General features: G+C 34.8%; 2 protein-coding genes across 2 annotated transcripts; one reads left to right on the forward strand and one right to left on the reverse strand.

Moving 5' to 3' along the window:
• The first annotated feature begins 8,062 nt into the window (after nucleotides 1–8,062).
• Nucleotides 8,063–8,767, forward strand: LOC145067187 (uncharacterized). Its single transcript, XM_079014380.1, has one exon. It carries the CDS (start codon nucleotides 8,063–8,065, stop codon nucleotides 8,765–8,767), a length of 705 nt encoding a protein of 234 aa, XP_078870506.1.
• Nucleotides 8,768–8,793: 26 nt separating this feature from the next.
• On the reverse strand, nucleotides 8,794–11,056 carry LOC145067188 (actin-binding FH2 (formin-like) protein). The gene is made up of 4 exons (XM_079014381.1): nucleotides 10,761–11,056; nucleotides 10,538–10,634; nucleotides 10,242–10,463; nucleotides 8,794–8,808 (listed from the first exon to the last, which is right to left on the reverse strand). Exons 1-4 carry the CDS (start codon nucleotides 11,054–11,056, stop codon nucleotides 8,794–8,796), a joined length of 630 nt encoding a protein of 209 aa, XP_078870507.1.
• Nucleotides 11,057–17,329: the final 6,273 nt, after the last annotated feature.

The following is a 17,329-nucleotide window of genomic DNA, read 5'->3' on the forward strand; positions in this document are numbered from 1 at the left end:
ATTTTTTTTTTCTTATACGATTACTCGGTAATCATATATGAATAATCAAAACGGAATAGACATATTCATATATAAATCATATGTATATGATTATTCATTCTTTTTTGATTATTCATATATGATTAACGAGTAATCATATATGAATATAAATAATATGAAAATCTCTATTTTTTATATCAAAGAAAACTCTCTCTCTCTCTCTCTCTCTCTCTCTATATATATATATATATATATATATATATATATATATATATATATATATATATATATATATTAAATTGCATAAATAGTCCCGGTGATTATATTCGTCCTTAATCGATTTAAAAAGACTAATATGACTCATACAAGTTTTTTAATATCTTTTATTAGTTATATATTCTACTATTTGTTACCAAATCATTTGAACCCCTATCCCACTCTACCCCTTCCGTTTATTTCCACGAAGTCAAAATAGTTGCCATTATTCCTTACACCAAAATATACTCTGTGGCTCAAAGTTACACGATTCGCTCAAAAGGTCGTGTACCATGTTTGGAACGTTCCATACCCAAATGTAGTACAAAATCGATCCCAACGGTGGCCGAAACGCTCTCTGGTACAACACCGATTCAATCAATCATAGATACGATGACGGGAACGCGATTCTATTGACTTGGATTGCTCCGATTCGCGTTTCTAGTACACCGATTTGGCTCTTGGGTCGATAATTTGGCGATTAGGCGGGAATTGGATTGTCGAGTCCAAAAAGCAACGATTCACCAAAAACACGCTTCGACTCTTTTTTCAGATTCCTTGATACTAGGTACGAATTAGGGGTGTGTATGGGGCGGTTTGGTTCGGTTATTGGTTAAAACCAAACCATAACCATTATGATTGGTTAATGGATTTTGGTAGCCATTGGGTATGGTTAATATTGGTTATGGTTAATGGTTTTTATCGGTTGACGGTTTTGGTTAATCGTCAATATTGGTTAACCATAATGTTCCAAATAATATAAACGAAGAAAGTATATTGGCACAAAAAATGAAAATAAAATACCAAAAAGTCATCGACACCGATGTTTGTAACCTAACTTATAGTAATAGAATAAAATGTGTACCTTTAATACTTAGAGTGAGATAACACATAGTCACATTCAAAATCAAAAACATTCAATAAAAATATAAAACATTAAAAAAATTGATATTAATAATTTCATATATTGATAATTGATGTTAATATTAAAATAAAGTCAAACATTCATACACGTTCAATACGATTAAATCAAAACTATGAAATAAAAGAACCAAACATTCATATTATGTGTTATTGGATAAAAAAAGTCAATCACCCATATACATTCAATGTGATTAAGTCAAAAACAATAAATAAAAAAGGCAAAAAATTCAAAAAAATACATTCTTAATATATCATAGAGTCAAGAAGAACCAAAAACTTAACTTACCAAGAAGTCTTGATTATAAAGTTAAAAAATCTTTCGAATAGGATTATAAAGTCCAAACAATCTTTGATTAGGATTAACGGTGTGAGAAGCTTTCGATTAGGATTATGAGTGTGAAGATTAAACTAATTGTGAACAATGTTTACAAATTGTAGAATTAGCCGATTAAGAATTACAACATTAATCAATAATCTAACTCAATGCATGATTGGAAGATTGTGTATGTCTGCGTGATCAGCCTTTGATGGTTTGATTGTCCGTTCTTCTTTTGATAAGTGAGGATTAATGGATTATATTTTCAAAATTTTAATGGATCTTATATAAGTGTGACTATATTAATTTATATATAATCTATAATTTATATATATTAAAATATAAAGTTAGCGATTCGGTTAATAATGGTTCGGTTAACCTATAAAACCATAACCGAACCGTTAGTTATCGGTTAACAAAAATTAGAAACCGAACCAACTGTTTTTAAAATGGTTCGGTTATATCGGTTACTTTGGTTTTGGTTCGGTTTTTCAGTTATTATGCTCACCCTAGTACGAATACCTTGTTAATTCATACCCCTCTCACCATGAACTTCATCTTCTTCAATTACATGATTCTTGTAGTAATCATTTTTCCAATTTCTACCTATTAACATTGACCTCCAGTAATCAATTTCCAATTTCTACTTTTTCTTCTCTTCTACTCTTTTACTGCTATTCTGTTAGTTATTGATAACGGTTTCCGGCACTAGTATTCATCTATCATAGAGTGAGAGTGAAACATAAGCACTAGAAAATTTTGTTGACATTGGTGAGGACGACATATCAGTAGGCGTATCAGGAAGCAAAAAATGATAAAGAAGCTGGCAAACCTCTTTTGGAAGAAATGACTGGTTGGTTCGGTGCTAGTAATAATGTTGGTGGATCAAAGTAATGGATTTGTAACCATCGCAAAGTGAAATATACAATCTCGTACACTAGAATTCATACGCATTTCTTTGGTGCTCAAGCTGAGAAGCTGGCAGAAATTAGAAGTTGTCCAGCTATGATTAAAGATCCATCCAAGCTACAACGAATTTCGAGCAAGGTGAAAGAAGCCGAGAGCGGAGGTGTTTCAAGATCCTTAAAAAATTCAGTCCTTTCAAAAAATTCGTCATCATAAAAACGACTTAAGAAGCTTTTAGTGTCATTGACGTAATATAGTGGACATGAATATCATGAGATGGATATAAACCTCCAGCTAGTGAATAGGCAAGAACGATGAATGTGTGAGAGATCGATAAAGAACAAATACAAGTGAAAGATACTTGGTACACTCAAGGTGTTTCTATTATTCTGGATGGGTGGTCTAATATCAAACAAAAGCCACTTCTCAATGTTCTTGCCATCAACGCTCGTGGTGCAGTGGTCATGTATGTGGAAGATTAGTGGGGGGTCGAGAAAACGGGAGTGGCGATTTCCAAGTTTCTAAAAGGAGGAATTGAAGCCGTTGGTCCTAGTAATGTCTTGCAAGTGGTGACCGACAACGCGGCTAATTGCAAAGCCGTCGGACGCGAGATTGAAAAGGTATTCAAACAAATCTTTTGGTCACCTTGTTGTGTTTATAGTTTAAGCTAGACTTTCAAATATATGACATAAGAATTTTATTGGATGAATGATATCTATAGGAGGGGAAAAGCAATTGTTAAATATTTTATTAACCATACTCATGCCTTGTCGATGTTTCGTGAAAATTCAAAACTAGATTTGTTGAAGGTGGATAAAACTCATTTTGCGTCACACTATATTCTTTTAAAAAGAATTATGGAGTATAGGGAGGCTCTTTCCACAACTATAGTCCTTAATTCTTGGAGAGATTGGGCTAAATGTGGAGATGAAAATACAAGAATTAATGGGGCAAAAGTTTGTGATTCAATTAAAGATAACTCATTTTGGGATGATGTTGAAAGTGCTTTGACTATCACTAAACCCAACTTTCTTCTTATAAATTTTTGTGATGGTTAAGGCCCTGAAATGGGTGATGAAGATTTTTAGCACATAGTTTTTATTTAATATTTGTTTTTTATATTATCTTTTAGGGTCTAGTTTATCTATAAGGAAAGTAGTATAGCTAGCCGGCCCTAATTATTTAGTATATATATTCCTTCTGTTTCATTTTTTGTGCAATGGGAATGTATTGATTTTTCTCTTCTCTATTTTCTGTCTCCTATATGTAAAATTCTAAATGGTATCAGAGTAGATTCGATTCTGCCCTATTCGGTAAGTTGTTCTTCTAATCATATACTTTTATCTATCTTGTCACAATGAAAAACAAATCAATCAAGTTTGAGGAAATACCTACTACCCTAGTTAGTGAAGGCAGGGTCGTCATTGGAAAATCCACCTCAAATCCAGCCAAACTCTAATGATGATTACAGTGTTCTTCCCACAGGCTACAAACTAAATGGCCAAAACTATAGTCTTCGGTCACATTCTATCTTGATTTTCATAGGAGGAAAAGGAAAAGAGGGATACTTGGAGGAAGATCTAATTCAACCTGAAGAGAAAAGTCCCCAGTTTAAAAAATGGAAAGCAGAAAACAACATGGTCATGTCATGGCTCTTAAACTCAATGACACCCGAAATTGGAGAACAATTTATGTTTTATAAAACTGCATCAGAAATTTGGGTTGCAGCCTGACACGTTTTCAAATCAAGACAACACCTCAGCTTTTTGAAATTAAAGGCATCCTACATGATCTTCGTCAGGGGAACTGTAACAAGCTACTTTACAGCTCTAAACCGCCATTGGCAACAACCGGATGTTCTCGATACCTTTACTTGGAGTTGCTCTGCAGATGGAAAACACTAAAAGCATATACTGTAGACGGAAAGAATCTACAGGTTCCTTCTTGGGCTAAATCAAGATCTTGATGAGGTTCGAGGAAGAATACTAGGTACGAAGTGAATACCTAAACTCCGAGAAGTCTTCTCAGAAGTTCGTTGGGAAGAAAGTGGAAGAAGGGGCATGCTTGGTACTAGTAGCAATCCAATAACCGAAGGAACTGCTCTTGCAACTCGATTTCCACCCAACACCAAACCAACATCAGGTTCTGGACCTTCTCAGAACCTTCTCAAAAGAAGATTGGACGACCATGGTGTGATCATTGCAAGTGACCAAGGCATATTAAAGAAACCTATTGGAAGATTCATGGTAAACCTGCTGATTGGAAACCCAGTTCACGTAGAAACGTAGCAACAAGTGACACTCAAGAGATGTTTACAAAGGAACAAATTGAAGCTCTTCGGAGGATTTTGCAATGTCCATCCTTCGAAGAGAAAGGAACAGCCGTTGTCACACAACAAAGTGGGTCCTCATCAGCATTTACAACATGTACTTCAGGTACAAAACCTTTGGTAGTTGATTGTGGTGCTACTAATCACATGACCGGATATCAGAGCATTTTCACTAAATTCCAACCATTGTCGAATGGAAGGACTATACTAGTTACAACTGGAGAGAATGCAAATGTTTTTGGCATCAGTACAGTTGTTATATCCAAGAATATAACATTGAATATAACACTGAGATATGTGTTATATGTTCCTAATCTTGACTTTAATCTGCTTGCTCCTATCAAACTGATGAAGGATCTGAATTGCTTCACCGTTTTAACCCCATTTGTTTCTGAAATTGTATTTCAGGCCTTGAATTTGGGGAAGATGATTGGCAGTGCTAAAGTCTTTGATGAACTCTGCCACTGTGAAACTGAGCATTCGGATAAAAGTCAAGTTGCATCTTCATTTAATGTTTCTAGTCAAAATAGTGTGATGTTATGGCATTATAGATTAGGTCACCCAAACTTCTCCTATCTTCAAAAATTGTTTCCATATTTATTCAATAAAAACCCAAATGATTATAAATGTGAAGTGTGTCAAATATCCAAGCACATTAGACATACTTATTCTCCTTTACAATATAAGCCTTCCCATCCTTTTCATTTAATCCATAGTGATGTTTGGGGACCTAGAGTGAAAAACATATCAGGTGCGAGATGGTTCGTAACATTTATCGCCGATCATACTCGCATCATATGGGTCTTTCTGATGAAAGAAAAATCTGAAGTTGGATCAATCTTTCGGTCATTCTATCAAATGATTCAAAATCAATTTGCAACCAAAATTCAAATCCTTAAATCCGACAACACAAAGGAATATTTCCACTCTGAATTGGGCAATTACCTAACTCAACAAGGAATTGTCCAAGGAATTGTCCATGTTACGTCGTGTGTTGATACCCCACAACAAAATGGCGTCCTTGAGAGGAAGAAACAAGAACAGACGTCTTCTTGAGGTAACCCAGTCTCTATTGTTCTCAAGTCCAGCCCCTGCCTGAAGCACATACTCCTGTCGGAATTATGTGGAATATCAGTATTTAATGTATCATAATTTGAATTCCTCAGAGTCTATTCATCATGCAGAAATTCCCACTTCAGCACATACTCTTGTCAGAATTAACTTTGAAATCGCTACTCCACCGTTAAATGAAACATCAGATAAAGAGGGTGATAAGGATTACATTTTTTAAACTAGACGCCAAAACAACATGTGGTGGTAAAGCAAGTCACAACTGTGGCACACAATCATGAATCATTCCTGGATTCTCAAGGTAACACTCAATCTACAAACTCCGGTCTTAATATTCCTCCTGATGAGTTAAGTGATCTTCATATTCCAATTGCTCTACGGAAAGGGAAGATAAGTTGTACAATTCATCCAATAAGTGATTTTGTTTCATATGATAAACTGTCACCCAAGTAGAAATCGTTTGCACTTTCGGTTTCTGAAATACAGGTTCCAAGAAACATACACGAAGCAAATTCAAAAAAATTAATGGTCTGATGTCGTTCTTTAAGAAGTTAATGCCCTTATGAAATACAGCACATGGGAGTACACAAGTCTTCCGATAGGAAAGAGAACTGTGGGGTGTAGATGGGTGTTCACTTTCAAATATAACTCTGAGGGTAGTATTAGTAGATTCAAAGCAAGACTTATTGTTAAAGGCTTTACACAATCGTATGAAAATTATTATGCAGAAATGTTTGCTCCAGTAGAAAAATTAAACTCTTCAAGTTTTGCTATCATTTTCTCCAAATCTTGATTGGTCGTTGCACCAACTAGATGTGAAAAATGCTTTCCTAAATGGAGAGTTAGAAGAGGAAGTCTACATGGACATCCTCCAGGTCTCGAATCACAAGAGAATAAAGGAATGATGTGTAGACTCAAGAAGTCCTTGTACGGGCTAAAACAATCGCCTCGAGCATGGTTTGAATGTCTTACACAAGTGGTTAAACATAACGGGTTTATTTAAGGACAAACCGATCACACTATGTTTACCAAACACTCGAGTGATGGGCAGGTTGCCATCATGACTATCTATGTCGAAAACATCATCCTGACGGGAAACTACATCAAGGAGATTAATGAGCTTAAACAGGTCTTGGGAAAAGCATTTGAAATTAAAGATCTTGGCCAACTTAGATATTTCCTTGGGATGGAGATCGCACGTTCAAGGAAAGGAATCTCTGTGACACAACGGAAGTACAAACTTGATCTTTTAAAGAAAACGGGGCTTCTGGGATGCAAGCCAGCTAGTATTCTTATGGAACCTGGAAGGAAATTCCAGACAGAAAATGGAGATGAGTTTGAAGATAAATGAAGATATCGGAGATTGGTTGGGAAATTGATCTATCTTGCTTATACAAGACCTGATATTGGATTTGACGTCGGTATGGTGAGTCGATTTATGAATGCCCCCACTAATCGTTACATGGAAGTTGTCTTTCAGATACTTCACTACTTAAAAAGGAATCCAGGATATGGATGATACTTCAAAAAGACTGGTGAAAGGGGAGTTAAAGTCTACACCGATGCGGACTTGGGAGGATATGTTATGGATGGTTGGTCAACAACCGGATATTTCACTTTCGTTCGGGGTAATATCGTTACTTGGAGAAGCAAGAAACAATCTGTAGTTTCTAAAAGCAGCGATGAAGCTGAGTTTTAGGCTATGTGTCAAGGTATTTGTGAAGGAATATGTCCAAAAAGGATGCTTAAGGAACTTAAAATCCCAAATAACCAGAGGATGACTCTCCTAAGTGACAATTCAGCTGCTATTGAAATAGCAAAGAACTCAGTCCATCATGATAGAACGAAACACATGGATATTAATCGTAATTTTATCAAGGAGAAGCTAGAAGCTAGAATATTTGAGTTGTCATACGTTCCCTCCGAATTCTGACCAAATCCCTTCCAAAGAACAAATTTGATACTATGAAGAACAAGCTGGATATGATTGATAATCATATCCAACTTGAGGGGGAGTGAAGATTTTTAGCACATAGTTTTTATTTAATATTTGTTTTTTATATTATCTTTTAGGGTGTAGTTTATCTATAAGGAAAGTAGTATAGCTAGCCGGCCCAAATTATTTAGTATTTATATTCCTTGTGTTTCATTTTTTTGTGCAATGAGAACGTATTGATTTTTCTCTTCTCTTCTTCTCTATTTTTTTGTCTTCTATATGCAGAATTCTAAAGGTGGGATTAATGAGAGGATGGATAATATGATGGGGGGAAATCATAGACATAATGCAAGAAAATACTTATGCTAGCTATTACCAACAAGTGAAGATAATTTTAAATAGATGGGAGAAGATGAATATCCCACTACATTGTTTGGGGTTTGCATTAAACCCACGGTTTTATGATAGGCAATATCTTCAAAAAATGACACCTGGTGGTATGCAAAGGAAACCACCAAATTTAGACAAAGAGGTTATGCAAGGTGTCATGGAATCCTTCAATAGAATTTCTGAAAATGAAGAGGAGGGGCGATCGTTACGAGAGCAATTCGTAACATTCCATATGACGAAATGTATCTACTCTACAGCGGAAACACAAACTTATGCTTTGACAATTGATCCAATAGATTGGTGGTCTACCTATGGAGCCAAAACCCCAAATTTGGCCTTTGTAGCAAAGAAGGTACTTTCACAACCTGTTAGTAGCTCGTTGGCGGAAAGGAATTGGAGTACGTATTCTTATATTCATAATGTGAAAAGAAACCGGTTGAATGAAAAAAGAGCCGACAAATTGGTTTACATTCACTCCAACATTCAACTCGTATCTCGTTTCCATGAATCATACAAATCCGGCCCACACAAAAAGTGGGACATCAATCCCAAAAGCACTTACATTGAAGGCTCAAGTTCTCGATTAGATGACATGATTTGGGAGAATTTAGATGAAGAAAATGTGGAAAATGGACAAGGAAAAAGGCAATGGGTAGATTGACTTGTTAGGTTTTTATTTTTGTTTGTTTACTCTTCCTGTTTCTGTTTTTAAGTGGTTAGAAAACTGTTTCTGTTTTTGATTTCCAGCATGTAAACTTTATAATCCATGCACTTTGATATTATTAATTATGGAATCATGAAATACGCTGCAATTGAGTTTATAAACATACTATTACTGGAATTCTGCTTCTAAATGAAATATGTTGCTGGAAATTGTGTTTATAAGTAAATTATTGCTAAAAATATGTTCTAAAAACAAGTACACCGTATCGGGACCAATGATACACCGTACCGGACACGTATCGAAATGAACCTACCCCCCTCGTCCCCGATACGTCCAATCTCATGAATCATGTTCCCGTTCCTTGTTACCGTACCGGACTGTACCACGAACTACGTGACTTTGTTCCGCCTCCAAAACCTTCGTGAATGTTGATCATCGGCATTCTCTCCTCCTCCAGAAACCCTTTGTCAATTTCTTTCACTGGCACAAAGAAAGTAGGTGGCGACGAGGAAGGATGGCAAGAAGGTGGGCTGTGGTCACCGACTGCGAACGAAATTGAAAAACCGGGAAAATGAAAGAAGTTCTAGATAGATTTTGGAAGAGAGAAAGGGAAATATTGGGAGATTGATAGAAGCACAAGGTATAGGCACTGGTGGCAATGGCGGTGTTGCGAAAGTGGCAAGGGATAAAAGCGCAAGGCAGTGGTGCTGTTGACGATACTGCGCCAGTGGTGGTGGTGTGAGCCCACTGGTAGCGAATTTCCGTTCGAGAACTGATTAGCAATTCTTCTGATGCGCTTTATAAAACTCGATTCAAATGCAGGTAAATAATCTTTGGATGCAGAAACGTGTTTGAGAGTAGGTAAATGAATGTATGGTTTTGGAGATAGAAATAGACATAGAGGAGGTAGAGAAGGTTTTGGAGGTAAATAAATGTATGGAGAAGGCTTTGGTTGCAAAAACAGATTCGAGAGCAAGTAAATAAATGTATGGTTTTAGAGATATAGAAATAGAGTTGGAGAAAACGATGGTTATTGGAAAGACAACCGCTACCGATAGTAGTGCTCGGTAAACAAAAGCGAAACGGAGGAGGGGTGGGGTGGGGTTGGGTGGTGGGCCATTCATTTTAAAATTTTAAAATGATAATTTAAGACAAAAGTATAAATAAAAAAATATGATAATGAAAATTTAGTTATTTCATATTTGTTAGGGACCAAAATCAAATTAAATACTATTACTGAGATGACCAGCGTTACAATTAAAAAAACGGGAGTTGATTCAAAAATACCATATAAACCACAGGGACCATTTTTGTAATTTATTCATATATGAAAGGCTTGTGTTTAGTGCTCTATTGAACACAACTTAAGTGACTTACTGAAAAGATCTCAGATGACTTGTTACCCATTTATCTCATTAATACTAAAAAAAATACTATGTCCTGTGAGTAGGAGGAACGTGAAGAAAAGTACCTCAGCTTTGAAGTCCCTAGGAAATTGATACTTTTTATCCCAAGATATGTCGACTTCCACACGACTCAGCATCAAAGTACTTGATTTGATGAATGCTGTGTTGAACATGGCACGATACATAATCGTCTCCTCCACCAGATCATCATTTAAGTTAATACACTCCAGCACAACGTCGCCTTGAATATCGCAATTAATATCAATTTTAACGAGCTCAATTTGTGCCTGAAATGCATGGAAATTATAATCTATCAGAATAAGAAACGTAAACCTAGAAACATTGTAGTGATATATCCTACCTGATTGTAAGACTGGACATTCTTACTCCTCCTTCGGGTTGAGAATAAAAGTTTAGGGGTTTTATCAAGATGTAACAACCGATCGCGTCCATAAATTCTAAATGCAGGACAACAACCTCCATTTTCATTAAAATCAGGAATCATTCTCATTATCACACAAATTAATTTAAGTGGTTTGTCTGCTGGAGGCCATCGTTCATAAGTGTTCCCATACTATAAGTACCTCAACTGAGAAGCTGTAGCATCCAATTCTGAAAGCAGGGGTACTAAGGGTAACTTATCAGGTGGGGCCTGTTTCAAAACCATCTCAAGGGCCCTACTTTCAGAAGTGAAATGTTTTCTGTCAAGCAAAAGAGCAGCCAACATGAAAGCCAACACAGGCCAACCACCAAGCTCAATGTGCATTAGAAGAACGTTTTGTTGTCCATGTGAGAGCCAGCTTTCGCTTGATTTAAGAAAATGGTGGATCACCTCTATTGGTACCAATGGGCAACCTTCATAGTCCCGAGGGTAGTCCATTATAGTAATATAGTGTTCTAATAGAATTTGGTGGATCTTGCTTGCTGTATCTCCCTCCTGGAAATTCACAATCATGGGTGAAGATTTAGGGTATGTTTCTTTAAATTGAGTTATGATTCTGCTCACGTAGCCTTTGTATTCTTCTTGTTCCCAGGTTTCCATTCTGAAACAGGTGTCGAAGACTATACACCAAAGGGAGCGTCATCAAATCAAACTGATACAACTTCTATTCTTGAATATATATTCATGCATCGAGTTGTACGTACACACATGATGCTTGCCTCTAATCTACTAGAAGATGTCATCATTTTAAGAACAAAAACTTTATAATAGGAGAGATGAAAAAAAAAATATTAATTTTACAATTTTCGTTTACTAATTTGTCCGGAGATGAAAAAAAAAATCTCAATGTTACAATTTTCAATTACTAATTTGTCCAGAGATCACAGGTTTGCAATTTTCGGTATTGTTTTATTTCAATAGTTTCGCTAGAGCTTTAAAGCATTCAAGAATCACAATAATACCACAAGTTCATAATCCAACACTGGTTTGAAGTGTAAAGCTGAACGACAATAATCATACAACTTTTTGCCTCGTAATTCAACTACCTAACGTATAAAAAACCCCAAACTAGAAGTAGCATCTAAGCCTAGATGGAAATGAAATGATAATTTAAGGAGAAAGGTTTTCACAGAAGAGGTAATTGTATTACATAAATACACATATCAAACCAATGACTCCATGGAAGGGGTAAATAATTACCATATAGTCTGTCAAAGACGCAGAAAAGTCCATCGGGCGGCTTCTTATATAACAATTTCCGTAACAGCGCCATTCGAATTCACTGATTTCTGAAACCCTAGAAACAATTTTGATAAATCCCCCAACCTCTGTAAAACAGGTACATTAGCGTTGTGGTTTTCTACATGAGAAAAAACTGTATAACTTTTGGTTGTCTATAGAGTCTACCAACGGCGACTGATTCGTGTCGTGTTGTGCATGAACGAAGTTTTTTTTAGGGTAAATTACACGAATGGTCCCTATGGTTTGGGGTAATCTGCGTAGTTGGTCCCTAAGAAGAATTTTTAACTCGGAAGGTCTCTATTATTTGTTTTTGTTGCGCCGTTAGTCCCTATTTGACCTAAAATGACTTTTTTACCCTTATTAATTTCTTTTTTAATTTGTTTATTTATTATTCATTATTTATCATTTATAATTCTAAAATACAAAAATACCCACCCAGCTCCTCCGACAACCTCTACAGTCCTAGACACAGCTTCTGACAACCTCCACAGCTCCTCCGATAACCACTACAATCCTCTGCCGCCTGGAAAAAGGCAGGTAGCAGACCCACACAACCAACTCGTCTTCTTCCTTCTATTTTAAAAGATCTATGATACTGCATCCATTTCATCTCCGACAAACCTAACAACGTAAATGAAACCAAAACCAAAATTCATACTTGAAATCAAAATCAAAACTAAATATGATGAATATCATAGTCAAACCTGTGAAAATGAATATCAAACCCGAAGGAAATGAAAACCAAAATTGACGTTAATAGAAACTGGGTTTGATGATAATCAAAATAAAATCAAACGATCAAGATGAAAATCAAAATCAAATGAATATCAAAATTTGATTCAATTGTTGGGGTGGCTCTAGTTCACTTCAAGCACCAACGATTTCAAAGGGGGGTTTCAGTGGTGCCCTCACCTTATGAATCATCAGTTTCAATCGGAGGAGAAGGTTGTTAGGGTTTTTAATATAAAGTCTCGACAGTAAGGAATAAATGGGTGGGATGAGCGACGAGGGTGAGGCTAAAATAGAAGGACAACTCGTCGGACTCTCTAGTTTCTCCGGCTTCCTCCACCTTCTCCGGCGATTTGGTTTCTGTAAGGTTTTCCCGATCTGATTTCTCCAATAATTTCGTCGGGTTTGATTTCCAAATTTCCTTTAGATCTGTCGGTTTCTTTTCCTAATTTCTTCGACATTTATTTCGAGTGGAGGTTCTATGACGATCTTGTTGAAGAAGACAAACAGGTTGATGATGGTTGGGTGGAGGATTACCAGAAGAAAACGGTGAACGGGGGGAGGAGTGAGGGGGTGGGTTGGATTGGAGGAGGTAATCCGATTATGTTTTTCAACAATAACAATAATAATATAACTAGTGAAAATAAGAAATAATTATTAAAATGAATTTAAAATATAAAAAAATAACAGTAAGGGCAGAACAGTCTTTTTAAGAGTGGTAGGGACTAACGGCGCAACAAAAACAAACAATAGGGACCTTCCGAGGTAAAAATTCTTCTTAGGGACCAACTACGTAGATTACCCCAAACCATAGGGACCATTCGTGTAATTTACCTTTTTTTATTTCTATAAGTTCTTGAATACCATTTTTCTTTTATTAACTAATTAGTAATTAATACTAAAAATGCATGCATTCATATTTGTTAATCTATTCCGAAGCTTGTGATGCCCTTAATCGATATTAGGTACGCGATACACATTCATAATTGTAACACCTATAAATTCAGGCCGTTTTAGGTATAATAATAATTATTATACATTTAATCAAATAACTCAAACCCTTGAATATGATAATTGTTCTTTGTGAGCATTACGATGTAAATAATATTTATGGTTTACGCGATATGTAAACAAATATTATTATTGTATGATATTTGTAGAAAACATTAACATAAAATTTAATGTTAAGCAATAAAATAACATTAAAAATAAAAGATTGTTTAGGATAAATAATCATAACGAAGGTTGTAGTAGTCGTAATGACAATTTCGTGGATAAAAAGAACGCCTAAATCTAACTTCGTATAAGGACGTTATGATTTTTCTAAGTTTCGCGTTCAACACAATATGACAATGTGTGTCATAAAAAAGTAAAGTAGTAAACCGAACATATGTTTCTTTTTAGCCAAAGTAATGTAAATGAGAGTCGAAGTCCTCGCGAACACAAAACCATTCTTAACAAGAATGCCTAAATCTGAATTCGTATAAGGAAATTATAATTTTTCATAACGACACAATATAGTAGTATGTGTTACAAAGTACAAAATAAAAGATCAGTTGCTCGTTAGACAAAACTATCTAAACGAAAGTTGAAGTCCATGAAATTACAAATATGTCGAGAATGGAGCTCGTATGCAAAAGATATCAACGGAACTTGTTCCTTACTCTTCGAGCGCAACGAATTTGATACAAATTTGTAAATTTGAAGTAGAATGAGAATTAGTCAATGGAGTGTAACATCCGAAAAATTCAAAGAAAATTTTTCATTTTAAAAACAATAAACATACAAACTAATTGTTCCAAAACCAATCAAAGTGAATATATCACTTAAACATTAGAGTAATAATCACAAGGGATAATTACAGTAAAGTCCCAATATTTTGACGAAAGTTTTAAAAAAGTCCCAAATTATTTTTTTTGAATAAAAAAGCCCAGAAAACCGGATAATTCATTCAGTTTAGTCCCTTTTGACATTTTCAACAGGTCACCCATGTCACATGGCATGACAACTGGACAGGTGCTGATGTGGCGAATTATCTTTTTAATATGAAAAAAGAGTTTTTTGAGGAAAAGGAGGAAGTGGGATTCGAACCCACAACCTCCCAAGAAACAAACCAACCACCTTTCCACTAGGATACATGACATTTTATGTTTTTATTCCTCAAAACTGGAATATAACCTTTTAAACGCATAAGTCTTAATTACAATTATTACTATTATTGTTATATTTATTATTGTTAATATTATTAATATTATTATTATTATTTATAAAACGTAAATACTTTTAATATTTCGTAATGCATAAAAATATAAAACGAAAATAATTTTAATATTTTATATATAAAAAATATATAAAATGCATAAAAAAGATATTTAATATACATAAAAATTATGTTTATATATATATATATATATATATATATATATATATATATATATATATATATATAGAGGTTTAGGTTCTACGGAAAACGAAAAACCCTAAAAATCATTAAAATGCATAAAAAAAATACTTAGAGATCACAAAACTTTTTTATCAAAAAATCGCAACTTTTATGTCAAAATCGCTGAAAAAAAATATTGAAAAAAAAAATTACAAAAAAAAAATGATTTTTTATTTTTTTTTCAACGAAATTGTAAAAAATGCTGCGATTTTTTTGATAAAAAATTTCAAAAAAAAAAAAAGTTTTGTGATGTCTTGGTATTTTTTTTATGCATTTTTATGATTTTTTAGGGTTTTTTTGTTTTCCAAATAACCCTATATATATATATATATATATATATATATATATATATATATATATATATATATATATATATATATATATATATATATACACACATACATGTTTTAGAAGGTTTTTCGTAAAAAAAATACATAAAAATTATGCATGTGTATAAATATATAAAATGCATAAAAAAATATTTAATATAAATAAAAATACGTAAAAATACATATAAATACGTATAAAAAACTTTATATATTTAATATATTTTTTACGAAATATTAAAATTATTTACGTTTTATATATTTTAATAATATTAATAATAATAAATTTAATAATAATAATAATAATAATAATAATAATAATAATAATAATAATAATAATTGTAATTAAGACTTATGCGTTTAAAAGGTTATATTCCAGTTTTGAGGAGTAAAAACATAAAATGTCATGTAGCCTGGTGGAAAGGTGGTTGGTTTGTGTTTGGGAGGTTGTCGGTTCGAATCCCATTTCCTCTTTTTCTTCAAAAAAAACTTTTTTTTTTCATATTAAAGAGTAATTCGCTGACGTGGCACATCAGCACCTGTCCAGTTGTCATGCCATGTGGCATGGGTGACCTGCTGAAAAGGTCAAAAGGACTAAACTGAATGAATTATCCGGTTTTCTGGGCTTTTTTATTCAAAAAAAAATTGGGACTTTTTTAAAACTTTTGCCAAAATATTGGGACTTTACTGTAGTTATCCCATAATCACAAATAGCCAATGCGAAAACTCGAGGGGGGGATGTAGTGCAGTCACGTCGAACCCTTCCCTTTGGAACTGGAAGTACCTAAAATGGTAAACGTAAAAACGTAAGCACAAAGCTTGGTGAGTTCACCCAAAATACCACACACAACCAAACAAATAACAACATGCATATATGAGCCTTTAGCCTATCTGGACCGGCTCGTAGGGCCTACAACCTATCTGGACCGCTCTCCGGTCCTTCGGCCTGACTGGACTGCCTCATAGGGCCTACAACCTATTCGGACCGCCCCAGGTATCTTGGCCTTCAACACAAAGCAGGACCGCCTCAACCCAACCAAACAATAACATGTCGACATATACATTAACATTCAATAGACAATAAGTACATTTAATCATACTGATCTACCAATCTAATAGTTTGCTATAGCTAAGCAACATCCTATATACCATGATACATAACCAACCTAGTGGGCCAACATTGGTGCCTTCGACCCACGAGTGTAGTGAGGAAAAACTTACCTGAGCCACAACGTCGACTACAACCCAGCTCAATGTCGCGCCGACCACATCTACAGCTCTCACCGCCAAAAGATGGGTGCTAAACACTTCCTAACAATCCATATGATGCAAACTCTAAGTCTGCCTTCTAAAAAGTAGAACTTTGACCAAAAGTCAACCCATGCCAAAAGTCAACGGTCAGAGTCAACGACCAATGTTGACTTGAGTCAACCGCCACATCGTCGCCCCCCATGGCCATGTTATGGCCTTCATAAAATTGAATAGACTGATAATTCCAAGTTGCCACGTCGTGGCGACCTATGGCCACACTGTGGGCATTGGGTTTCCAACAACTTAATCCCTTAAGTCATTTTCTTTGATTTCAAGAACTCCAAAGCTCAGATCTGATCCATTATATGGTCTAAATGTAGGGCTGTAAACGAACTGAACAATCAACGAACTGTTCGTGAACCGTTCGGCGGGAAGTTTGTTTATGTTCGTTTATTTAATAAATCAACGAACATGAACACAAATTATCGTTCGTTTAGTTAAACGAACGAACATGAACAATAGGCTCGTTTGTTCAATTATGTTCGTGAACGTTCGTTTATATTGTTCGTTTACGTTTGCTTATTTTCGTTCATATAAGTTCCTTTTATCTTTATATATGTTTAATTGTGTTTGATTACATTACTATATTATATGTTCATTTATGTTCATATATATTTGTTTATCTTTGTTCGTTTATATTCGTTTGTTTATGTTAGTTTA

This window comes from Lactuca serriola, chromosome 8 (genome assembly GCF_051521515.1).
Source record: "Lactuca serriola cultivar US96UC23 chromosome 8, Lser_US96UC23_V15, whole genome shotgun sequence".
Taxonomy (NCBI): domain Eukaryota; kingdom Viridiplantae; phylum Streptophyta; class Magnoliopsida; order Asterales; family Asteraceae; genus Lactuca; species Lactuca serriola.